General features: G+C 50.9%; 2 protein-coding genes across 3 annotated transcripts in view; one reads left to right on the forward strand and one right to left on the reverse strand.

The window, feature by feature from the left end:
- The window catches only part of NSF (N-ethylmaleimide sensitive factor, vesicle fusing ATPase), a 138,075-nt gene extending 132,895 nt beyond the window's left edge, over nt 1–5,180 (reverse strand). Inside the window, exon 1 of the mRNA XM_075562010.1 lies at nt 5,106–5,180. Within this exon, the coding sequence (XP_075418125.1) occupies nt 5,106–5,117 (12 nt within the window). The 5' untranslated portion in view covers nt 5,118–5,180. The remainder of the gene's footprint in view (nt 1–5,105) is intronic.
- Nucleotides 5,181–14,111: 8,931 nt separating this feature from the next.
- On the forward strand, nt 14,112–25,454 carry LOC142459952 (ADP-ribosylation factor 2). Of its 2 annotated transcripts, none has more exons than XM_075562011.1 (5): nt 14,112–14,253; nt 16,198–16,364; nt 19,581–19,691; nt 22,413–22,537; nt 23,974–25,454. In XM_075562011.1, exons 2-5 carry the CDS (start codon nt 16,217–16,219, stop codon nt 24,133–24,135), a joined length of 546 nt encoding a protein of 181 aa, XP_075418126.1. In that variant the 5' UTR covers nt 14,112–14,253; nt 16,198–16,216; the 3' UTR covers nt 24,136–25,454. The 2 variants fall into 2 exon arrangements, with proteins under 2 accessions (XP_075418126.1, XP_075418127.1); XM_075562012.1 differs by having other exon boundaries at nt 14,130–14,253; nt 16,205–16,364.
- Nucleotides 25,455–25,715: the final 261 nt, after the last annotated feature.

Consider the following 25,715-nt stretch of genomic DNA (forward strand, 5'->3'; position numbering starts at 1 on the left):
AATGTTTATTTTTAATTTGTTCATTTAATTTTGGCATTCTAACACCATCTTGTAAATGGTATTATGTTCACTTTATAACTGACTTTTTGTCTATGTGTCTAACGAATGGTGCCCGGTTATCAAAAGACATAGCATCTGGGGTCTTAAAGGCTTGAAGTTAAACACATGGAAGAAGCACACCATTCTGTGCAATCATGGGTGTTGCTGGGACCAGGTAACAGAAGACTCTAAACAAACAAATAAAAATACATTATTATTGAGAACGAGGGAAGTTGGAGCAGGGACCCAAAGCCCATCTGTGGACAACGGGACATGCCCTCACAGAGGGGTCTCGGAAGGGACGAGTCAATCAGGGTGCAGTAAAGCATCAATGAAACACACAATATTCCTCTGGTTCCTGAGGCTTTTTCACCCCCCACTATCATGACCCCAGTTCTGCCTTTCACTGCGGGCTACACTGAAGCATGTGCACAGGTACAGATAAGACGTAAGAGCTCACAACACACAGAACCCAGGTACAAGAATGGGAGCAGCGATACCAAGAGGGAAGGGGGGAGGTGGGGAGAGGAGAGGAGTGAAGGGGGAACTGATTGCAGTGATCAACACATAACTGCTCCCACCCCCCATCTCTCCAGGGGGAGGAACAGAAACTATGGGGGAAGGGAGACAGTGGTCGATCAGAAGATATGAAAATAATAATTTACAATTTATCATGGGACCCTGAGGGTGTGGGAGGAGGTGGGGTAGAAGAGGAGCTGACAATAAGGGCTGAATAGAAAATAAATATCTAGAAAATAATGATGGCAACCTGTGTACAAATATGTTTGATACAACTGATGTATGGATTGTTACAAGAGCTGTAAGAGCCCTCAATAAAATTTTTTTAAAAAAAATTTCATCCAACAACGGTTGCAACAGCACATTAACAGGGTGCTTCCAGAACTTCAGACCAGATTCAGAAGAAGATGTGGACACGAGATATCACTGCTGATTTCAGATGGATCTTGGCTCAAAGTAGAGAATACCAGAAAGATGTTTACTTGTGTTTTATTGATCATGCAAAGGCATTCGACTGTGTGGACCATAAAAAACTGTGGATAACCTTGAGAAGAATGGGAATTCCAGAACACTTCATTGTGCTCATTCAAAACTCGTACATGGATCGAGAGGGAGTTGTGTGAATACAAGGGAATGCTGCCTGATTTAAAATTGGGAAAGTTGTGCGTCAGGGTTGTATCCTCTCACCATACTTATTCAATCTATGTCTAAGTAAATCATCAGAACAGCTGGATTATGAGAAGAGTAGGGCACCAGGATTGGAGGGAGGCTTATTAACCTGTGGCCTGCAGATGACGCAGCCTTGCTTGCTGTACAGTGAGGAGGAATTGAAGCACTTGCTCATTAAGATCAAGGATTGTAGCCTTCTGTGTGGATTACAACTCATTGTAAGGAAGACGAAAATCCTCACAACTGAACCCACAGGTAACTTCATGATAAACGGAGAAAGGGTTGAAGTTGTCAAGGATTTTGTCTTACTTGGCACCACAATCAGTGTTCATGGAAGCAGCAAAGAGATCAAAAGATGTATTGCATTAGGTAAATCTACTGCACAAGACCTTTCTAAAGCATTGGAGAGCAAAGATGTTAATTTGAGGACTACGGTGTGCTTGACCCAAGCCATGGCATTCTCCATTGCCTCGTGTGCATGTGAAAGTTGGGCACTGAATATGTAAGACCATAGAAGAATCGATGCATTTAAATTGTGGTGCTGGAGAAGAATACAGACAGTATCATGGACTGCTAAAAGGACAAACCGATCTGAATTAGAAGGACAGAGTACTCCTTAGAGGCAAGTATGGCAAGACTTCGTCTTACCTACTTTGGACATGTTGTCATGAGAGACCAGTTCCTGGAGAAGGACATCATGTTTGGTAAAGTGGAGGGGCAGCAAAAAAACAAAACCCCAAAACGGCAGGTCCTTCATGAGGTGGATGGACACAGTGGGCTCAGGCACAGGAACAATTGTGCGGGTGGAACAGGACTGCGCAGTGTTTTGTTCTAGTGTACACAGGGGTTGCTATGGGATAAAGTCAACTCAATGGCACCTAACAACAAGAACATAGGGTTTCCAGTGGCTAATTCCTCTCGCTCAGACAGCCCATCCTGTTTCATAGTCTGTTCTCAGTCCGGAAGCCCCACTGAAACCTGCTCACTTTGGGTGATCCTGCTGGTATGTGACATACCAGTGACATAATTGTCAGCATCACAGCAACACACAAGCCACCACAGTATGACAAACTGACAGACAAGTGGTGGGGCCCAAGAACATGCTGGCTTTATGGTGAGACATGCACCTTCTGTCACCGGAGTAGTCAGAGATTTGACTCATTTTCAACCCAAATGTACTGAGCTCCAGGTCCTAGGGTGCAAAAGCAGAGCTGATCGTCGTGATTAAGGACGTACCATGGCTCCTGCTTCTCATGGAAGGTAAAATCTAGCTATGGTGTTGAGTGTCTATGACACACTTCTGAATGGCAAACAGGTAAGTCTCTAAAGCAGTGGTTCTCAACCTTCCTAACGCCTTGACCCTTTCATACAGTTCCTCATGTTGTGGTGACCCCCCCACCATAAAATTATTTTTGTTGTTACTTCATAACTGTAATTTTGATACTGTTATGAATTGGGCGACCCCTGTGAAAGGGTCATTTGACCCCCAAAGGTCATTCGAGACCCACAGGTTGAGAACCACTGCTCTAAAGGAAAGGCACATGGCTTTCAAGAGCATTTGACAAAGGATCCTGAGTTATGCTGTGGGATCAGAACCAGCGAAGGGATCTCAGTAGGAGTTCAATGGGTGAGGGAAGAGCCATCCTTAAAAAGGAAACGGCACATGCAAAGTCTTATGTGATAACACAGGTTGCAGCAGGTTCAAGGGATTGAAAGGCATAGATTACTAGGGAGCAGAGTAAGGAGGTCTGAGTAGAGAGAAGCAGGAAAAGGCCCGCAGAAAAACCCATTAAGGGCTGGTCTTCTCTTCAGAGAACTGGGATGCTATGGAGGGAGGGGTTTACGCAGGGAAGTGGGGGGGGGGAGGTCACAGGAGAAGTTTAAAAAGGTCAATCTAACAGCAATGTGGGGGCTGAATGAGAGGAGGCCCAGAATGCTGTTGACCACGCAGGAGCCTCCTACAGTAATTCAGAAATGCCAGTGGTGTGAGCAAAGAAGTGAACAGACTCAAGAAAATTTTTAGGAGGTTAAAATGACAAGACTCAAATCCAATGGGTATTTAGATATAGTTCAAAGCAGTAATGCCCCGGGTCTGAGTCTCTGTCCTTGATAATATGCTTGGGGTAGGGGAGGGAGGGCAGAGCTCAGTGAAGAAGTTGACTGACAAGCAGAGGGGCAGGGAACATGGTAAGAGAGTAAAGGTTAAAAGGACCCTGCCCATCCCACCCACCCAGCCCCTTCCAGGATTTTGCACTAGGAAACTGGATGGAACTCACTAAAATAGGAGACACAGGAGTGATACTAGTTTGGTGGGTTAAGGCGACAGGTTTAGGTTTGAACATGTTGAGCTTGAGGGGCCTGAGTTCTAAATAAGCAGTTTCACTTAATACTCTGAAACATAAAGGTTACGTAGTTCTGGACTAGAGGTAGGCTATTGGGATTCACTGGCATATAGCTAGTAGTTGGCGCTGGGGGATTGGCAGAGGTTGCTTGAGGGAAAAAAACAGAGGAGATGGCCTTGAGTAATAGCAGCAAAATAACTGGGTGAGTCGGCAAAAGAGAGGAATGAGTGAAAACAAATAAGCTCTCCCGGAAGCCACGAGAAGAGCGGCAAGGGCTGGCAGGTGAAATTTAGGGGCACATTGCAGTGGGCTGATGGGGCCAGAACCCAGACTGCAATGGGCTGAGGCATGAGTGGGCGGTACGCAAAGGAGAGACAATACAGACAAGTCCATCAAGAGGTCTGGTTACACGGTGGGAAGAGAAAGAATGGTCCCTGTGGGGATTACAGGAGGATTTGTTTTATGATGGGAGAACCCTGAACATGTTCCAGGGGGCAGCTGACAGGAGCGAGGTTCCTGAGGTGAAAAAAGATAGAAGCGCAATCATGGACTGACAGGGAGCTACAGGAAAAAGGACGAGAAAGAGGCCAAATTAAATGACCTTCTACGGTCTCTTCTGACTCCTGACTTGCCACTACCTTTAATTTAGGTACGGTATTTGCATATATGCATAAATCAATGCAAACTTATTCAAATATCCCTGTATATAGAAGTCAGTCTCGCACATACTTGGCCTCTAATGACGCAGCTAATGTCCCGAGGTTTATGGCCAGTGTAATCTCTGGTAGAACCCATCCTGAGAGCTTGAAGCTCAACCTGCAATCATGGAGCGCAGAGCCAGCCTTATCCTATCACCCGCCCTCGCCAACCCCAGTCTATGCGGCGTTCGTGGAGGCTGAAGGAGGAAGTAAAATTTAAAACCCTGAATGTACAGCATGCCCTTGCTGCATTGGAAGCGACTTGTCATTTGCACAAATAAAACGTGACGCTTATCATCTCCGGCTAAATCCACTGACTGGTCCCAGATGGCTGGGGTTCAGCCCTCAGTCTTGCACCCGCTCCTTTCATCAGCCCTTTAATTTTTGGAGCAGCCAGGAATGGGTTCGTGAGGACCCACACCGCCGGGCCGGTCGCCGCCGGCGATCCTCTGCGGTCCTCCTCACGGCTCCTCCGGAGGCGCCCGGGCAGGGGTGCGGAGAAGCCCCCCGAGCTCAGAGCCCGCAGGCGCGCGCTCTGCGGCTGCTGGGAGGGCCCCGGAAAGCAAGCCCCGGGGGACAGAAATGCAGCAGTCACGGGGGGCCACGGGTTTCCCCTCCACTCGAGCTTCCCCAAGGAGATGGAGTTTCTAGGGAGAGTTAATCCCCGGCGACCGCTCCCCCTTCTCCCTCTCAAGCCCTTCTCTGGCCTCTCGCCCCCTCGAACGCCCCGTTTGCTCAGACTTAGTTCCCCGCCCCTGTAACGGGAGCTGCCATCTCGGGGTGCCCGCGAGCCCAGAGCCCCCGCCTCGAATCGAGCTGGGCTCCCGGCGGCACTCACCCGGCCCGCCATCTTCGCGGACACGTCAAGCTCCGGGACTGCGGCTCGGCGCTCTGGAGAGCCCGCCCCCGCCGCCGCCCTCGCGCAGGCGCGCAGCCGCCAGAAGAACGCGCGCGTTCCCGGCCGCCTCCCTGGCGCCCCCGCCTGGCGAACGCGAGGGCCGCGCGCAGACCGGGCAGGGGCGGGGCGGGGCGAGCAGGGCCCCGGCGCCATTTTGGGTGGCCGCCGATGGGCGCGCGACGGCTGTGGCCGTGCTTCTGAAGGGTTCGTGGGCCGCCAGTGACTCTCAAGACTAGAGCGCCTGTGCTCCAGAATTCCTAGGACGCTTCTAGGAGCTTTTACTCACCTAACTCCTCTTCTTAACTCATTGTCAGCTGTTGCCCCCCTTTCATGGCTGCTCAACTTGATGCTTCCGGAAGCACTGAAACGTGCGAATGTATCTCAGCATTCTGCTTCTCCCAAATTAGATGGTTCCGAAGTCAAATTCCAGGCTTTTATTCGTGGGCATGTTTCCCTAGCTCTCGGAGAACATGTAAACATTGATCTTTGCATCTCCCTGTGTGGCCAAAGGAGCCCTGGTGGAGCAGTGATTAAGCACGCGGTTTAGGGGGAGCATATTTGTATTTATTGTTACACTATCGTTACCTGTCTTCCCAAAGATAATGTGTAACTTCAATAATGTGTGTTCATTCTCCAGTGTCGTTTCCTTGTAGACAATGACCTTGGTGAGATCTGTTCCACTGTAGACCAGGGAACCTTTTTTCTGCCAGGGGCCATTGGGATACTTACCATCCCGTTCTTGGGCCATGTAAAGTGATCAGCTTCACAGTCAGACTGCTCTGTTTGGTCAAACATCTGGTTAACTGACCCCTACTGAGCCCTGGTGTTGGAGTGGTTGCATGTTGGGCTGCTGTGATCCGCAGGGCAGTTCTATAGGACCCTGCCCTATAGGGTTCTTATGTATGAGTCGGCAGCGAGTTTGGGTTTGGGCATGTGATGGCTGGAACTGCTGTGCTTTGGTGAGGTGTGTGATGTTAGCTACTATCGATTTCTGGGGCTTTCCTCACCCCTGATTTAGACAGTGGTCTTGGTTGAATACAGTGGAACTGTTTAGGCTTCTGGAGTGGGGTATACCTCGGTTCTTTGCTTTTTGAAAGCATTCACGCCGAGGCACGTTGTGTGATCCAAGTGGCATTTTATGAAGCACAAGTGTCAGGTGTTATGGTCTCAAAGGGGTTCACAACTGGGCACGAACAACCACTTGGAAAAGAGCACCCAAGGGTGAAGAACTTGAGGAGGCCAGAAGCCCAAGAACCCTAGAGGCTAAGAGCATGTGGGCCTCAGGGGAAGGAGACCCTCGCCTTCCACCTGCCTCCAACTAGGAGCAGTAAGAGACTATTTTAAACCTCTGGCTGGGGAGGCGTGGTTGATGGTATTGGTTGACTCCATTGGCTGAGCTAGGCCCACCTGTGTGATGTCATGAGCCTGGGCCTAGTTTGGCGGCCAGGTGTACCTCCCACCAGGCTTGGGGGCTTGAGTATGAGCATGCTCAGCTTGGGGTCTTCATAGGCATTCAATGGTTGCCTGATGTCTTTCCAACCTCTTTTATGGGGGTCTTTGCAGGCATGGGAGGGACAACCCCCTGTCCCTAAGCTAGCTACCTAAGAGATTTTTGTAAAAATAAATACCTTACAGCCTTTCTAAACAATGCGCCCCCACCCCCCACGATTTTCTTTCTACCATTCCATTACCATGTCCTTACTAAAACCTCCAGAGAGCTAATGTCAGGCTCTCTGCCCAATGGGTTTCTCTGAGGCTTTGATTGCCACTCCTGTCTATAGTTCTCTTCATATTTACACAAGACATTGTAGGGGTGATCTGTTTCTCTGCTCGTTTTTTTAAAGCAGGGTCCCCCTCCCCCCATCCCCCAACATGAAGGGGGAAAGGAAGAAATCAATTGTCACAAGCCCTGGGCCTGCTTAGTGACTGACAATGGAGAATTAACAAAGTCAGAGAGTGGCCAGAAGACAGGCCACTGACAGAAACTTCCACCTTGAAGCTGAGCACCTGAGCCCTTTGTGGAGTCAGTGGACTCTACGTCATGAATGGATCAGAGAATTGGCTGAGAAAGACAGAGAACTTACTGGATTTTGATTTTTTTTTTTTACCTTAAAAAAAACCTATTAGAATAGGCTGGGAAGCCAGGAGGCTTGGGATCCTATCCTGGTTCTTGCTTGTCAGTCCCTTCAACCATGTTCCTTTGCCTCTCTGAGCCCCTTTCCTTATTTGTGCAGGGAGAGGTGTAACTAAGTAAGTTTACGGGTCGTGTAAGTTCAGACCCACCAGCCAAACTCACTAGCTGCTCCCTGAGGGAGAAAGACCAGGCTATCTGCTCCTAGAAAGATTTCGAGTCTCGGAAACCCAATGGGGGGAGTTCTGTCCTATTGGGTAACTGTGAGTTGTGATTGACCAGGTGATAGTGCAGTTTGCATAGCTGAGATTTTTCGATCCTTTGAAGCCGTAACACAGAGACAGGTGCAAATAATTGCAGCATCCTGAAGAAGTCCAATCATCTGGCATTATTTTCAATGCCAGAGAATCGTGCAAAAGCATGTACCTAAAATACTGCTCTGTATTATTTATCCACGTTAGAGAGATTACACCTAGAAATAGCTCCAATCCAGGCAGGAATGTTTATCTTCTTGGGAAAATATGCCTGTTGGAGAACACCACTCCCCACTACGTGTGTCGGTCAATCTAGGTACTTATTGACCCCGATAGGGGCCTCTCTATACCTTCCCATGAGTGATGTAAGTGAAATAGACCTGTGCTCATGGCCCTAAAGAGTCTAGCAGAGAAAGAACAAGCACATGCTACAGAGCCTCCCCGCTTCACAGGCTTAGCACGGACTCCAGGTGGCCCATCCGTCTGCCCATCCCATCTGTGCTTTCTCAGCTATCAGTTCAATTCAAGGTCGTTGTAGAAACTGAGTGAGTGGAGAAGATTGTGCATCACCTTTGAGCATCTGGGCAGTGAGAGCCAAAGGACAAGGTTTCTGCCATGCCCCCAGTTCACGCCACCTTTTTCTGACAGGCGCTCCCTCAGGGCATGCCCCTGCAAGGGTTGTCAGACAGGTTACCAGGTCATCAGACACTCTCTCCCGCCAAGCATTTGCACTCTTGATAATCCTGAGGCAGAAATGGCTGAGTCAGATGTACTCAAAGAGATGCTGCTAGTTAGCTAGAGCTTTGGGGGTTTACTGCAAAATCTGGTTGCCCCCCCTCATCTAGCTTTCTTTAAGTTAGTCACTATCCATCCCTGCCTTTAAAAATGCTAACCCTCCTGCAGCTATCCATTGGCCCCTGAAGTCCTTTTAATAAGTGTCTCTTTTACTGTAAAAGAATAAGTGAGACAGCCAACAGAAGGGTTAAAATTCATCTTAAAATCTAAATGACCAAAAGCATTTTCTAAGAGCTAGTGGGCTTGGTTTGTTTGTTTGTTTGGCAGGGGGTGAAGGGGTGGTGGCAGAGAATGGAGGTATGAGGGTCAGGGGAGGAGAGACACATACCAGGTACCTGAGAATTGGGAAACAAAGATGATGTAAGAAGCAGAACCAGGATCAAGAACAATGAGGCAGGGGCATTGCAGGGTCAGCCTTGGCTGGATACAGCCACTGGGTGGCCCAGGTTCCTATGTCAGCCAGCCCATGGCACGGCGGTGACGCCAGGCTGGGTTTTCATTGTGACAGTATCACTTGTTGTTTCCAGTAGGTGGAGGCCTGACTGGAGGATAGTGCACAAATATAACTGTGTGCTCATATTACGCCGTTACCCACTGCAGTAAAAACAAGGCAGACCCTCGATGAGATGGGTTGACACCATCTCAAACACAGGAACCATTGGGAGAGGGTCGCCGGACCTGGCGGTGTTTCACTCTATTGTACAAGGTTGCTATGAGCCAGAACCAAGTGGACAGCACCTGAGCACACCCACTGCCCTCGAGTCTATTCTGACTCTTCATCCTATAGGACAAAGAGGAACTGCCCACAGGATTGCCAAGCTGCACATCCTGGAAGCAACTGCCATCTCTGTCTCCCGAGAGAGTCTGGTGGGCGCAAACTACCAGCTCTTGGTTCACAACTGAGCTCTCGAACCACTGCCTCACTAGGGCTCCTGGATGCCCCTCTGATGATGGGCTCCTGTCCAAATGTCAATCCTCAGAGCCCCTCCTGCGGTTGTGTTTGTAGAATGTAAGTAGGCAGGGGAGAGACCTGGTTCTCTGCCCTGAGCGAGGACAACATTAAACTACATCAAGAGAGCTGACTGGCTGCAATAAAGGAAAACTACCTTTGGTCTCAGGAAACTGTGGGTTTAATCAAACGCTGATGGGAACAGAGAGGAGTGTTTAGCCTCTTCAAGGGTGTGGGGGTCAAAGGTCTGCCGAAGGGATTGTAGGCAGGTGTTTCAGGGAACGTGTTGTTCAGAGAATCTGCCACTGAGCTGCGCAGGTCAGAGGGCACACGTGTGTGGCGAGGTCCTGTTCTCTGCCTCAGTGGAAGTCACCACTGTGAAGCAAAGGCAGACCCCAGAGCCCCTTTTATTCCCTCCCTCCTGCACCGCCTCCTCTCATGAATCTTTCCAGTATTCGTTGATGCGATTAAAACGACAAAAACCAAAATCATTGCTCGGGAAAGCGATGCCAAATCTCGACTGGTGAGATTGCAGAGACTGTGACATCGGTGGGGTTGGTGAACAGGGATCCCACAGAGCTGCCAGGCGACAGTGTTAGCCCAGGCTGCCGGGGAGCTTTGCCGCATATACTTCATGTTGCAACCTCATCACAGCCAGTGCGGATGATGGAGGACTTGCCATCTGCCTGTTTTCTGCCAGAGAAGCTTGTTTCTCCCAAATGAGGATAGGGCTAGAGAACGGAACAAAATGGAGGAGGAGGAGAAGGAGAAGGAGGAGGAGGAGGAGGAGGAGGAGGAGGAGGAGGAGGAGGAGGAGGAGGAAGAGGGCATCTTTCAAAGGAAAGGCAAACCAGTGACGGAATGCCGCATTCTCGCTGCAGTCTGGCTTTGACGCATAATAGGCGCTTTCTCTGGAGGTTCAAGGACGAACACCTGTAGACACGAATATCAATTCATTGCGGAACATCTGAGTGGGCAGAAGAGATGGCAGAAGCCTCTGTGGCAGGGAATAGGTGTTGCTATGGAAACCCCACGATCCTTTAGTGTGAGCCCGATGCACTCACTTGTCAGGCTGCCTAACCTTGCAGATGAACATCACGGGGCCAAGAGAACTGCCTGCATCTCCTTGAAACGGGCCTATTTAGCTACTGGCCTAATGAGCTTTCCTGCATCGTGAGAAAAGGAAATTGGGGTCTCCTGGGCAGGCTGCGTTGCCTAGAATCTTAAAGAACCAGAGGCCCACAAACCACCGCTATTGGGGCCCTGTGATGGTTCCCGCAGGGCTCCCGAGACAAATACAATGAAGATATGTTTTCCGGTTTCTCCCGGAGGTAGGCTGTTTCAGGGCAAGGAACGTGTGTGCGTGTGGTCTGGGTATACCACGTGGCATTTACATTCGCTCACCTTCGTGTCTTCACAGAGGAATTGGATCAGATAATCATCATCAAGTACCACATGATGATATTCGACTCAGAGGTGCCATCCACCCACTGCCACTGAGTCTGTTCCGACTCAGAGGGACCCTACAGGACAGATTCGAAGTGCTCTGCTGAGTTTCTGAGACCAAGTGTTCATGGCACAGAGAGCCTCCTTTTTCTCCCTCAGAGCAACTGGGGGGTTGGAACTGTTAACCTAGCAGTTAGCAGCCCATGTTCAATCCACTGTGCCACAGGGCTCTGGAGGAGTTATGCAATAAGTACTATTTCCCATTACCAATATTATTATTGCAACAATTCATACTGAGAACACCACGGCCAACTTTTAGAGTCTAACCCAGAAATAGGGGCGCTTTCTTCCTCTATGAGATACGTCAGGGCGAAATTATGTTGCTGCCTCTCCCAAGAGCATTTGGTGCTTTCCGTGCTGCACGAACAATGTTAAATGGACAGTGAGTGTTCTAAGAAAAACAAACACTAAATCAGTAACTGCCACTCACTGCCATTCACTGCCATCGAGTCTATGCCAACTCACGGCAACTCGATCGATCAGGGTAGAGCGTCCCCCGTTGGTTTCTGAGACTAACTCTTTTTATGGGAGAATAAAATCCTGTCTTTCTGCCCCTAACTCAGTACCACCAGATAAATTTATGTTTACAGCGCTGGTTAAGCTTGGTAAGTTTCCCCAGAACACCTATTGCCTTCTAATTTCAATTAAATGTCTTTTCTAATTTCTTTTAAAAAATAATGTTTTCCCTAATAAATTGTAAAAAAAGAAAAGAGGAGAAAAAAATGATTAGGGCAGGGACTGTACAGATGTGCTTTATACAATTGATGTATGTATATGTATGAACTGTGATAAGAATTGTATGAGCCCCTAATAAATTAAAATTAAAAAAAATTAAAAAAAAAGAATGATAAGTGCAATGAATATCCAAACGTGCTTTACACACTTGATGTATGTATGGATTGTGATAAGAGTTGTATGAGCCCCCAATAAAATGATTTAAAAAAACAACAAAAAAAATAATGTTTTATTTTCCATTATAAAATTGCTGTTGTTAATTACCTCTTTGTCGGTTCAACTCCTATCATCTCCAGGTGTTACGGAGTAGGAATGACCCAAGACAGACTGCCAGGCTGGGCAGGTTTGAACTGCCAACCTAGATGGTAGCCATGGAGCACCATTCCTTTGTGCCACTGCGATGCAGTGAATTATGTAATGTGGCTCTTTTAGCCATAGACTTTGTTACTCCCATCAGGTGACCTTCATTGTCCTCATGGGTCTGGGTCAGAAGCTGGAGGAATATACTGATTGGATTATATGATTATATGAGTGATTGTTAGTAGGGTTAACTGATTGCCGTCTTGTTGGGTATGAAATCCCCAGAGCAGGGAGGGGGATCTCACTACCAGCAAGGGAGGAGAGCAGGGAGTGGATTGTGTCTTTTGGACCTCGAGATACATGTGATTTGAAATGTCTTGGTCCAGGAGATAGCTGTGACATTAGAGGAGTGGCAGAGCAGCAGCAGCAGAACCAGAAGCCAGAGCATGAGACAGAGCAGTGGACCTCCCAGCCCACAGAGCAAGGAAGGTGGCTTGTGGAGTGGGATGCCTCTGGGCAAGTAATTGGGGGAACTGGGTTTGCTGACCCAAAGAGCTGAGTGCATAGTGGCATGCCCTTTGGATATTTATTGACAGCCTTGAGCTGTGTAGCATTGCAGGCGCGGGGCAGAGGCCGGACCAAGTGGCTGAGGCAGAGAAGAGCAACAACAACAAAAACAACAACAACCCCAAACTCACTGTCAAGGAGATGTCAACTCATAACTACCCTCTAAGACAGGGAAGAACTGCCCCTGTGAGTTTCTGAGACGGTGGCTCTTGTGAGATTAGAAAGCCCCATCTCTCTTTACAGGGAGTGTCTGGCTGGTGGTTTTGAACTGCTGACCTTGAGTAACTGCTGACAGTGAGTAACCACTCTGCCCTGCAAAACATACACATTTCAGCTGGTACAAATTAAGATATTGGTTTCGTTCTTTGAGTTGTGAAAACTGCCTCCTCCTCCTCTCTAGAGGCTTTCCTCTTCATAAACAAACTCGCTGCCCTCTAAGGTTCCAATCTGATCTTTTAGTTTCTGTTGTTACTTTGATCACATATAGATATTTTTTAAATAGCAAAATAGTCAAGGCATTCTTTACTGGTTTTGAGTTTGAGAAGACTTATGGGGATATTTTTGGTTTAAGGATGGAAGATTTTACCAGGACAATAATTTTTGGGGCTCTTCCTATCCCCAAGGCTCTAGAGCAGTGGTTCTCAACTTCCTAATGCCACGCCCCTTTAATACAGTTCCTCATGTTGTGGTGACCCCTAACCATAAAATTATTTTCGTTGCTACTTCATCACTGTTATTTTGCTATTGTTATGAATCAGGCGACCCCTGTGAATGGGTCTTTCGACTCTCAAAGGAGTCAAGACCCACAGGTTGAGAACTGCTGCTCTAGACAGTCAGGAGTCCATGAACATTCAACATTCTGGTTGTCATTCCTTCCATTAGAATCTTAGATCAAAATGTTCCAGAATAGTCCTTTAAGTCTCATGGCAAAGGACCCACTTCTACTGAGTGGATTGCGACACATAGTCTACCTTATCCAAGGTTTCTGGGGCTGTGGATCTTCACAGGAGCACACAGCCTCAACGTTCTCTCTCTGTAGAACTAGTAGGCTTGAATCGCTGACCTTGCAAATAGCAGTCCAGACTGATTTACAGGCCTTTGTAACCTTTTAAGCTTCCCAGCTAACCAAACCAATCTTTAGGCTGAGTTTTCATGAGCATTACCCAGGATGTAGGGACGGTGTTTTACCCACATCTTAACAACGCAGAAGGTGCAGGTGGGTAGTATTTCCCCCAACTGTTCAAAATCTGCTGGGAGACAGAGCAGGAGTCTGTCTCAGACCAAGTAGGAAACCCGCCTTATGTTTAGTGTCGGTGTCTGCATGTTTCCTACACAGTACACCGCCCCAAACTCGTCTTCTACTTTTAGCTCAACTGCAGCAAATTTCCTTAAATATCGTTATGAATTTGGCCCCGCCCATATGCCTCATCCTATTGGTCCGAATGCTCCCGGGTTTAGGGCAATCCTTGGGATCTCTTTAAGTTGATTGGCGGAACAGAGCGGAAACCCTGCGTTTTTCTGATTGGTCGCTCTTCGCCTTGGGGCGGGGCACGGGGCGTGGCTCCTCGCGACGCAGAGCGCTGCCATTGGAAGTTACGCCCGGTACTTCCAGAGCTTCGGCCGTCGCCTAGGTCGCGAGGGGCGGGCCTTTTTGCTCCCAGGCTCTTATCGTCTTTGCCATTGGCCAAGGTGTGTCGTCACTCACGGAACTTAACGATCATTGGACTAGCAGCTCTGGAGGGCGATGGGTGATTGGTTGCGGGGCCCGCCTCCACGCCCGTCGCCATTTTGCGGAGAAGACTGGAAATCCTAGAGGCAGCGGTGTAGGTATCCTCCTCCGGGTGGGGACAGGTGAGTGGCGGGCTCGAGGGAAGGGCCGGTGGCTGAGGACCGGGCTGGATTCCCGCGCCATCAGCAGGTGCCTGCGGAAAGGGCGTGGACTCCGCCGTCCCCTCTCTGCTCTCCCCGGGCGGAGGTTGCGGGGAGCCGAAAGGGGCTTCGTGGGTTCGCGGGAAGGCCTCCCTTGGGGACCCTGCGATTGTGTCCGCGGTGCATGCTCACTGGGCCACCCGCTGCCTTTGAGGTCTCACATAATTTCCGAGGACTTTTACACAGCGGCCACCTGGATCTTCTAGAAATGATGTAGGCATTCTCAACCTCGCCCCGCGTACAGGACAGGGTCTGTGCTTAGGAAGGATGGACTGGTGTGGATTTGGGCGTCTTCCACGATGCTAAGGTGCTGTGGGAAACTTGATTTCCCAAGTGGGGCCTCTAGAACTGGATGATCCCCCTTCCGGGGTGACTAGGGTCACGCTGGATTGAGAGTGGGCTATCCTGTCTGCTTCTTGTCCCTGGCCTTGCTCTGGGTTCCATTTTCCCGGGGCTTCTGTGTAAACAAAAAAACAACAACAAAAACCAGGTGTCTGAACGTGGATGGGGCGGAATGGCTCTTCTTGCTTTTGAAGAATCTGCCAGGCGTTCTTTCCAGGAGTCAGATTAAGAGATTGAGATCAAACAAGCAAACTCACTGCCTCGGAGTCAGTCCTGACTCATAGAAACTATAGGACGGAGTAGGACTGCCCCTGTGAGTTCCGGAGACGAACTCTACTGGAGTAAAAAGCCTCATGAAAGCATCGTATTCCCCCTCTGCACCCCCAAGAGTGGCTGGTGGCTTTTGAACAGCTAAAACCTCTTGGTAGTAGCACTTCAACAGGAAACCCCCCAGGCCAACCAGGGCTCCTGAGGAGATGAAGGCAGAGCACTACTATTTTTAACCCTTACCTTCCGGAAATTTGTTCTTGGGTAAATGCTGCTTTTAAAATCTTAACTTGGTTGATTGCTCTAAGGTATGCATACCTTACCAGTATGCATAAATACATCTGTATATTGTTTGGCTGAAAATTGAACAGTGGTGGTGGTGTGTGTGTAGGGGGTGGGATGGGGTGAATTTAGCACCAAACCTGACTAAGGGCCATCCATTATGGATTCCACTGGTCTCTGTCTGACCAGTAAGCCTGGTCTATTTTATGATTTGGGGTTTGTTCCACATTTTCCTTCCATCTGTCTAGGGTCTGTTAATGTGGATCCCTTTCAGAGCAGTTGGCAGTGGTAGCTGGGTACCATCTAATTCTTCAGATCCCTGGGTCACGGAGACTGGTCTTTTGGGGGTCCATTAGTCCCTTAGACGTTGGTTCCACATGTCTTTCCATTTTACCACTCTTTTTCCCTGTGGGTGGGGAGAGACTAATAGTTGCACCCAAGATGCCTGCCTAGCGCTGCAAGCTCACACTTCAAATAGTGTTAGGTGTTAGGAAAAAATGAGACTAGAGTATATTTCTCCAAAGCTAATATGACTTTAATAAGCCCTCTTTGATAGAAGGGGCTTCAGAAAGTTCCTGGGGAAAAAAGAATGTCAAGATAGTAGAATTTCTCCACAAACTGTCTGAAGCTCTCTGGTCTGAGTCTGTCCCACCACGACGCACGGTGGCCCCAGAGAGGGTTTCCAAGGCTCTCCATCTCTGCTGAAGCAGACAACCTACCTCATGTTTCTCCCATCGAATGCATGGTGGGTTTGAACTGCCGCCCTTGCCTTCAGCAGCCCGATGCTTATCCCCTGGCACCACCAGGATTCCTTTCCATTTGGACCTGCAGTAGAAAAGAGAATTCTCTGGAAGGCATCAAAAGGCTGTGAATGCAAGTTGCCGCACTCCTTGTTGTAGGCCAAGCTGTGTTTAGACATTGCTGGGAGCAGGCGCAGTAGCATGTGTGACTCTGGTTTCCGTTCTTCCCATTGAGGTGACAGAATTCCGTGACAATGGGGAACGTCTTTGAAAAGCTGTTTAAGAGTCTCTTTGGAAAAAAAGAGATGCGGATTCTTATGGTGGGGTTGGATGCAGCTGGCAAAACCACCATCCTGTATAAGCTGAAGCTGGGAGAGATCGTGACAACCATCCCTACCATAGGTATGTATGCCAGCCACATGCGGCTGGGCTGTTTACAGCTTGGGGGTTGAGAGTCTTACGTGCCTCTTACACTGCTGACTAGTTCATTTTGAAAGTTCTGTTCACGCCCAGAGTGGAAATGTTCCTGAGGACAGAAATCAGCTCATGTCTATCTCCCTATCCCAGCTCACCGTCTCTAGCACGCTGCTAGAACACATTTAAGTTCAGCAAATTTTACACGGCAGGAAGCAAGGGATAAAATGATTCAAACACTGAGGCCATTTTCACCACAATAGCATTAAAGCAAAACAAACAAATCCCTTAAGAGCATGATTCCCTCCATTCCTCAGCCAGCCTGGAACCCTGGCATGCATGCGGTGGGTGCTGGTGGGAATCTACAGTTGCCTGCAGTAGTCTCCATTCAGCTGGCCTTGCAGTTGAAGCATCGTTCCACTCCAAATAGGACTGTGGTGTTGCAGGATGATCTTTTTGTTAAATTTACTCTGGCTCAAGCCAATCATTCGAGCTGGTGTCCAGTTGAAGACGGGGATTTTTTTTCTGGGGCTGTAAGAAATTCTGGCTGCGTGAGTCTGGCTGCAGGCTGGCACTGCATTTGGTGAGCTATTTCAGGGCGGTTTTGCCAGGACCTGATTTGGCCTTATAAGCTGCCTCTAGAATCAAAACTGCTGCATGTGGGCGCCGCAAGATAGCAAGTGTACATCATTTGTTTTCTGAAGATTGGATTGGGCACAGGAACCGGAAGGTCAAGTCTTGGCGCTGCCTGTCAGGTGCCTACATGGGCGGAAGCTCCAGCAATTGTAAATGTCACAAGGAGGAAGCCAGATGGTGAGTGTCAGTGCCCACGCCCACAATTACAAAGACAATGTAATCTAAAATGAAACTGATCTTTTGGTTTGCTCCAACTTTAAAAAGAGTACAGCCTTCTGTAATCTCATGCAAAGAAAACACATTATAAAATGGAAAGTAACACGTCCATGAAGAGATTTTGAAGAGTGTTTTTGTTAAATGACGCACACGCTGCCCGCTAACTAGCTTTGCAGTGGACAGTCGGCCCCTGGACCTTTCTCTCGCGTTTCCTCTCTGTAGAATGCCCTCCTGCCTCTTCCTTGGTCCCTGCCCCACAGGAGCTCACGCCACCTTGTTCTTCTGGACTCAGTTGACACGAGTGATAAACCTTTCCTCACTGAGTGGGCTGGTTTCCCCTGCCTTCAGTTCCTTAGCAACCGAACATCTTCTGGCCCTTCAGCACATGACCATTGGCTCTCTTGCTCAGTTTGTATAAAAACAGAAGTCATGACCTGGCTTGTTTGCCACTGTCCCCAGAGACTAGTCCCTTGGCTGGCACTGGGTACATGTCCAATATCTACTTGATAAATGAACTGGGTACTGGCCTTGTGTCCAGTTAGTCCACCGAGGGGCCCCGCGCATGTTGTCTGGAGCATCTGTGCCCTTGTGCAGGGCCCTCGGCCCCTCCCAGAGTGAGGCTGAATTAGCCATTGGGACATGGGCAAATCTATGAATGGGGGCTTCCCATTTCCCCACCAACATTTTGAAATCCACAGTGATGCGATGATCCCTTTTGTCTTCTGAGGAGGAAAGCCCACCTGGGGAGAGAGGCCCCACTCAGATTCCACTTGACTCCCTAGTGGCGTGAGCCCGGGAAAGCCTAGGATTGCAGTGGGGTGGGGGTGGGGGGCATGGATGTAGTGGGAACTTGTGAGGGCGAGCGAGCGAGGGACAGAATTATAGAAAGGATAAATGTCGGCATAAATCCAGTCTGCAGAACGTGAGGATGAATCAGATCTCCCTCCACTTTCCCACTTGTCAGGTATCTGGCACCGGCCACCACGCAGCCCTGTCTCCCTCCAACCCTGGACACCTGGGAGGCAGTCAGCCATCACAAGTGCAACGGTGACCGCCTTCTTACTGCCAAACAGGTGACACCAGGCACCAGTGTGGGGAGTCCATACAGAACCCTAGGCTTCTGACCCGCGGGCCACAATTCCCACGGCCACTTCTGGATGCCAGCCACAGCTTGAGGGTTCAGACAGCACCCTTACTTGCACCTGCTGGCTCCCAGCACACCTTTCACTAGGACTCAGTGCTGTTCCTAAGTCTGCAGATTGAGTTCAACCACAAGGTTACAGAGGAGGAGGCAGAACAAGGTCTGGGGGAGGGTTCCCAGTCCTGAGCTGCCATGCCCTAAGGCAACGGTTCTCAACCTGTGGGTTGAGACCTGTTTGGGGGGGTCGAACGACCCTTTCACAGGGGTTGCCTGATTCATAACAGTAGCAAAGTGACAGTGATGAAGTAGCCATGAAAATGATTTGATGGTGGGGGGTTCACCCCCACATGAGGACCCATATGAAAGGGTGGCGGCCTGAGGAAGGTAGAGAACCGCTACCCTAAGTGAGGTCTTACCCTCCCACATCATCTCTCTTTCACCAACCAAGACGCTCTTGGAACGTTTGTGCTCAGGGATTTTGTTGTCTTCATTTCATAGTCTTTGCATCATTGTGATTGGGGCCGCACTGGACATGCAAAATTGATTCAATTACGCACCCTTCCTGAGGTTAAACTAAGTGCTCTTTCTGGATTGCTCAGTCCCTTGTCTCCCTCCAAACTCTGCAAACTAGCACAAAACTTCTCACATAGTATCTAGGCCTCGATACCAAGCCACCCCAATCACTCGGAAATTCAATGATGATCTCTCAGGAACCAAGCACAGGGGCTACATTGCCCTTTACGGAGCGATCCCTTATTGCCCCAGGGGTGGCAGGCGAGGATGGAGCCTGAGAGCTACACATTTTCATTATGCAGGGTGGTGAAGCCACTCAGCAGTACGAGGTTCCGGACGCGGGTGGTTCGGTCTGTAGGTGGAGGAGTTGGCCTTTGACGGGTGCCCCTTCCGTTGTCCCACGATGGAGCTGGGTGTAGCGGTAGGAGCTTTCTCCACTGTGGTGGGAGTGGAAGTTGTCCTTCAGATGGCGTCTGTGTGCTTAGCAATAAGCCCTGAGTTCTGCTTCCGAGAGTAAGGCATGGTTGAAGATTGGAGAGGGAGATCCTGGTGCTGGCTGAACGAGCAGGCTAACATTCTGTTTTACAGGATCGTGGACTTCCAAGTACAGTTGGAACTGAAAAGCACTAGCGAAATCATTTTGAATCGTCCAACCAGAGAAGCCCTGACGAAACATGTTCCCCATCTTCCCACTCTAGGCTTCAACGTGGAGACGGTAGAATATAAAAACATCAGCTTCACAGTCTGGGACGTCGGCGGCCAGGACAAGATCAGACCTTTGTGGCGACATTATTTCCAAAACACCCAAGGTGAAATGGATCGAGTCTGCCTATGGGGGAGCTGCTGGTGTTCAGTGTGTCTGCAGAGGGGTGCTGGGTGAGGTGGGAGGGCCCCTGTGCCTTGCAGCCCTCGGGCCCTCACTGGGGAGGTGGCTTCTGGAAGTTTGCTCTGGAACAGTGACTGGGGCCCTAACACCTTTTAATTCACTGTGGTCAGGAAATGGTTACTTTCTGTGGGTGGGAAATTCTGGTGAATTTCATCTTTGGAGATTTATGTGTACTTTAGATGAAGCCCTCATTTTCTAAAGATTGCAGGTCAGTGGAATTCTGCCTGCTTGTTCAAAATATCTAAACTCCGGTCTGTAGAGAGGGAGACTCAGCTGTCCTCGCGTCCATTCAGACTCACAGCGACCCTGTCAGGGCAGATTGGAACTGCCCCTGTGGGTTCCCAAGACTAAGTCTTTGTTTTGTGTTTTTAAAAGACCGTAACTCTTTATGGGAGTAGAGAGCCTCGTCTCTCTCCCCCGGAGCTGCTGGTGGCTTTGAACTGCTGACCTTGTGGTTAGCAGCCCAGTGCATCACCCACTATGCCACCAGAGGCTCATGGTAGTGAGGAAAGAGACCCTGAACTCCACATCTCGGCCTCCCATAGGGCCATGGTCCCGTCTTGCTGTCCACTCATGCCCCTCCAGAGTGTTTCATGCATAGAAAACAGATGTCAATATGTGCCCCCATCCCTTTAACCCTAATGAAAGCCCACTATTCCTGCGTCAGTCTGCAGTTAGTTCCCCAGGCTCCGAGGCTCTCCCAGCCAGTGTGCTAGAAGCAACTTTCTTAGTTCAGAAGTGCCGCTAGATCCGAGGTAGGTTCTTCAGGGATCTGTATATAGGCAGGACAGAGTGGGGCCGAATCTACAAGCCCTTTGTTTTACTCAGGGGCAATGGGATAGTATGACGGGACTTCCAAAAGACTGTGGACAAATAGAGTAAGAAAATAATGCCCTGGAATTTCTGGGGACCCTGCTCTCCTTAGTGACGGTCAGAGTCCAGGACTTCGGCCAGCACATCAGATCTTCAGGGTGTGTTCCCTCTGATGTGATACGACTGGTGCAAGCTCCGCTCGCACAAGCGGAGGGTGTGCTGTCTGCAGACAGGCTGCTCCGGAGCCCTGGGCCTGGGCCGCCAGGAGGGCCAGCAGAGGGTTTCCGTCCTAGCCGCAGTCGTGCAATCCTGTCAGGAAGGACCAGGGTCCTCTCCTCCCACCAAGGTCCTCTGCTTTCCTACCGGGGTCCCCTCAAGTTGTGGCTTAACCTGGCATATTTCCTGTGACCAGAAGTGCCACCCTCGGCGGCAGCCAGCAGCATCCTGTGCATCTTCAGTTTGATTATGTTGACTCCCTGTGGTTTCTGTCCCCTGGCCTCCGACCTCCCATGTAGAGTGGTTCAAAGCCAGGGAGTCTCCGAGCCCTGTGGCTCCCTCAGTAGCCTTTCCTCTGGGTCACATGCCCCTGGTGAAACCGGGTCGCCTTCATGTGCCAGCCTGGTCCTGGTGTGCCTCATTGTTGACCTGTGGCCAGACCGCCCCGAGAGAGGTCTGACTGATGGGCGCTAGGTAGACCTGTTCACCCTGCCCAGAGCGGGGGCTGCTGTCACTGCTCTTGGTACAGTACCAGGCACATGTGGCTGTATGCCCCTCCCTTGCCGCATCTGCTTGCTGCTAATGCACCCTTCCTTCCTGGACACGTACGAGCCCTTGTCCTCAAAGCCGCCTCAGACGCCGCGGCTCTCCCGACCATGTAAGCAAGAGCGCGAAGCCGTCCCTTCGTGGGAAGGGGCGTCAGCCAGCCTGATGCTGCCGGCAGAGGAGGGCCTTGGCAGCCAGACACCACCTGTCTCGCCAGTTTGTCACATGGACAGCTGCTCAGCGAGCCTGCCCTGTCTTTCGCTTGGATGGTGTGTGGGACACCGCTCGGGCCTCCTCGCTGGAGATTCTTGCAGCCTGGCCTCCAGCCAGGGTAGCTTCCAGGCACAAGGGCAGTGCAGCTGGCCTCCCCCTTGCTCAGCACTCGCTCCGGGGATTCCTCTGACTGTCTGGGGCTGACCCTCTCCGACCTTCAGTGGGCTCAGTCAGGTGTAGAGAAATGTATGTCCTGGGCCGAGCTCAGTGCCCGGCACACGGTCAGGGCTTCAGGGAGCACTCTTCCTAGCATGCAGTAGGCAGAGCCTAGAGGAGCAGGCCCATGACAGGTCCTTGGCTTGCTCTCAGTGGGCTGAGCCTCATTCCAACACAGTGGCAGCGAGTCAGGGACAGTCACCTCTCGGGTGTGGTTGCTGTGCTTTGTGGAGAACCTGTGGAAAGCAGTCAGTGGGGTGGGAGTAAAGTTCTGTATGTGAGGTTTGGGGGCTTGGGGTACAGCGTACACCCTCCAGAATGCTACTTACTGTTTTAAATGTTGCGTGTGGTGGTTTGTTTTATAAGTCTGCTTTTTGTGTCTGGAGTGGAGATGAAGTGGTTAAAAGCTCGCCCTGTGTTTGTGATTGCGGGACTGTATTTGGTAAAGAGTGGAATGGTCTTGACCAAGGGGGCGGCCTGGACAACAGGCTCCGGCCTAGAACTCTCTGGATGGTCTATATCCTGCCATCCCGGGATGGCCTCAGAAAGCCGGGTGCCTAAGCCTGGGGAGGCTGTCGGGATGTACCAACAGCTGCCTTCTCCAGGCTCAGGCAGTGACGGGCTCGCGATCACGTTCCAGGTCTGATCTTCGTGGTGGACAGTAACGACCGCGAGCGGGTCAATGAGGCCCGGGAAGAGCTGACCAGGATGCTAGCGGAAGACGAGCTCCGAGATGCTGTGCTGCTGGTGTTTGTCAATAAGCAGGTTTGTGGGCTTTCTGAGGGGTGGGGTGGACGTCGACTGTCGGTGACTCATTTAAAAATGTGGATCTTGACCTCTGTGTCTGTTCCCCACCTCCAGTCCCCTCTATTACCGCCCTTACCTTCCCTTCCGAATGTAATCTCGCCACTCATTGGGCTACCCGGGGTACTAGCTGAGCTGCTGCAGAGTCCCAGGCAGTCCCCTGGTTGCCAAATGAGATCATGCCTAACTGCGTCTTGGAGCAATGTTCGTAGGTGGTCAGAACCAAGCGCCTACCGACCTCACTTAGTCTTATGGTAGCCTGGGCAAAGGCTCACGAGCTCTTCGCTGACTTGCCATCAGTGAAGCGAGTGAGGGGCTCGTGATGAGGAATTTTCAGTCCCAGTGGCAGTGTGGGTCACGCTCACCTATTGGGCTGCTAACCGCAAAGTCAGCAGTTAGAAACCGGCAAGTGGCTCTGCAGGAGAAATGAGGCTTTCTACGCTGGTCAGGTGTTAGGTGGTGTTGAGTCAGTTCCAACTCTCAGCGCCCCTCCGGACATCAGAGCACCACACGGTCCTCCCCGCTGTGCTCCCGTTGGAGCCTCTGTCCTGCCCTTCTCCAGGGACTGGGCTGTCCTCACAACGTTGTCGAATTCCTTACCTCTCTCTCCAGAAAGATAACTCCCGGCTTAGGTAAGCCTATGTAGGACTGTGAACCTAATGGAAATTTCCGGGATCAGACCGTGCACTGTGTGTTGCAGCCTGCTTGTCCCTAGCATCTCTCAGGTGGCCCTCTCCACATTGGTACATGGCAGTCCCCCTGGCTCTTTAAGGCCCGTTCATCTGGATGTAGGTGAAGTTGGCTGGGCACCGGGCATCAGATAACCAGAGGCTTCCTGCTCTTATAAAACGTCCATTCTAGTGAGGAGTGACAGGGAAACCATCATTGCATTTTGGACTATAGGGAAACGTGAGGACCGTAGACTGTTGAGCAGGGAGGGGCACTAGGAGGGAGAGGGGCACAGACTTGCAGGCCATGGTGAGGACTTGGCTCTTACCTGAGAGGATGGGAGAGAGAGACAGGCTCCCGGGCAGGGGGTTGAGAACCCCTTGGTTTGAGTCTCACTGGCAGCTGGGCTGAGAAGAGGCTTTAGGGAAGCAGAGCAGGGACACCGGTTAGGGTGACTTTGGAGAGGTGACGGTGGTGGTCCGGTCAGGGTGGTGACTGGGGAGTGGTGAGAATGGGCAGAATTGGAAGGTGCTGGGAGGTGGTGCCATCAGGGGCTCCTGACAGAGCGACTGGGGCTCGAGGGAGGTTGTGATGATGTGCAGGTCTGGGGCCCGAGCACCTGGAGGGGTGAGTTCCTTGACGGGACCCAAGGAAGACTGCTGGTCATGGCTAGTGCTTCGGATGTGGGTGTAGCACCACGACCTGACTTCCCAATGTTCTCTTTCAAGGACCTGCCCAACGCCATGAACGCAGCTGAGATCACAGACAAGCTCGGCCTGCATTCCCTCCGGCAGAGAAACTGGTACATCCAGGCGACCTGTGCCACCAGTGGAGACGGGCTCTACGAGGGCCTGGACTGGCTCTCCAACCAGCTCAAAAACCAGAAGTGACCGCTGGCAGCGAGCCCTTGCCCGTGCATCCTGGCAAAACCTGCTGGCCTCTTCTGTGCGTGTGTGCGTGTGAGGAGCCAAGTGTGTATGTGTGCTGGGAGTGGGGGCAGCTTTCTCACACCGTGCCTTATGCGTGTGTAAGGAAACCAGTATTACACTTGAGGGAAAAGCAGTGTTACCTTTGACACACTCCCTTCCATTTCAGTGGCTTTGCTGACCATGTGGCCGTTGGAGGCCCTCGTAGACCCCAAGGGTGTGTGCGCGCAGAAGGGGTCTTCAGGGCAGGAGGAGGCTGAGTGTGTGTGTGCCTGTGGACCGGCCGGCTGTGAGCTGCCTCGCCCAGGCCCCGTTCACCTTGGCCTTCCTCTTGCACAAGGGAGGAAGGCGCTGTCACAGCTCCCATTCCCCCCACCGCTTGCTGCAGGCAGAGCTGCAGGTCTGAGCCCGCCCCTTATGTGCGACTCTGGCCCTGACTTCCTGCTCTCCCCGATTCATTGAAAGGAATCTGCGGTCTGATACTCCCCATCCAGATTCCACAACCCGAGAGCATTCCTCAGCCCCTCCCTTTGTCTCTCCATTTGGTAGTGACCAACGATGACACTAAGGCTCTTTTCCAGAGCAAAGGGTCTTGTTAAGGGTGTGAGGGGACTGGGGGTGGGGTGGGGTGTGTGTGTGTGTGTGTGGTGTGTATGTCCTGGCATCGTGGCATCTCCATCCAGGCCCCTGAGCCTGCTCCTCCCCCCTTCCATGCTCTGTGCTGAATGTGCGCACCCACAGCCTGGGCTGGGCACATCCCCGCAAACAGCAGCCGTAGGCCAATGCACAGTTGTGATTAACTTCTGTTCCCAGACACACTCGGGAGTTCTGAAGGTTTGTGCCAGGATCCCCAGGTAGATTTCGGGGATGAGACTCGCTGTCCCCTCCAGAGTGGCCCCAAGTCGGTGCTAAATTTTGTCAAGGAAAACGCTTCTGTGTCCAGACCAGCCTCGGTGGTGCACTCGTTGTGATGGTCCTGTCTTCTGAACTCCTGGGACCCGCGCTCTGTCATCCCGGCTGTTCACAAGGATGCGATGCCTCTGGCCACTGGAACCACAGCTCTTCTCCCCGGACACCCGATGGCCAGACCGGTCCCCAAGCGCTTCCACAGTTTCCCCTTTGAATTCCTCTTTTCAAAAAGCCTCCACTCAAACGCCAGGGACGGGGACCGTGATGGTGAAGGGGAACAGAAGTAAGCCTTGTTTATTGATAATAAAATATTCCAAGGGAAACTAACTCTCACCATCATCAGTGGGGTGGAGTGTTTTCCTTTAAGATCGTTACTTTAACGAATGTTCATTGCAATACTGGCCACTAGGCCCAGGTTTGATTTGTAACCACGGAGTGAGCCCTGTGTGCAAACTCCTTCGATTGTGTGCCCGAGACTGGCAGGAACGGTGTCATGTGCACCTGTACAGTGCTCAGTGCAGTGGGCCCGGTGCGGGCTGGGCCTCATCGAACATCGTGGCTTGCTCGGACAATAAAGACGTTGCTTTGGAAGGAGGAGAGGACAGCCACGTGCTTCTGTATGCCTCGAGTGACGT

Source organism: Tenrec ecaudatus, chromosome 10 (assembly GCF_050624435.1).
Source record: "Tenrec ecaudatus isolate mTenEca1 chromosome 10, mTenEca1.hap1, whole genome shotgun sequence".
NCBI classification, from domain to species: Eukaryota; Metazoa; Chordata; class Mammalia; order Afrosoricida; family Tenrecidae; genus Tenrec; species Tenrec ecaudatus.

Bases quoted from the DNA above. Each gene is read 5' to 3' on its own strand.
- LOC142459952 (XM_075562011.1), top strand. From the start codon at position 16,217: ATGGGGAACGTCTTTGAAAAGCTGTTTAAGAGTCTCTTTGGAAAAAAA. The intron at 19,692-22,412 runs GTGAAATGGATC...ATCACGTTCCAG, and splicing joins TTATTTCCAAAACACCCAAG to GTCTGATCTTCGTGGTGGAC. The intron at 22,538-23,973 runs GTTTGTGGGCTT...TTCTCTTTCAAG, and splicing joins TGGTGTTTGTCAATAAGCAG to GACCTGCCCAACGCCATGAA.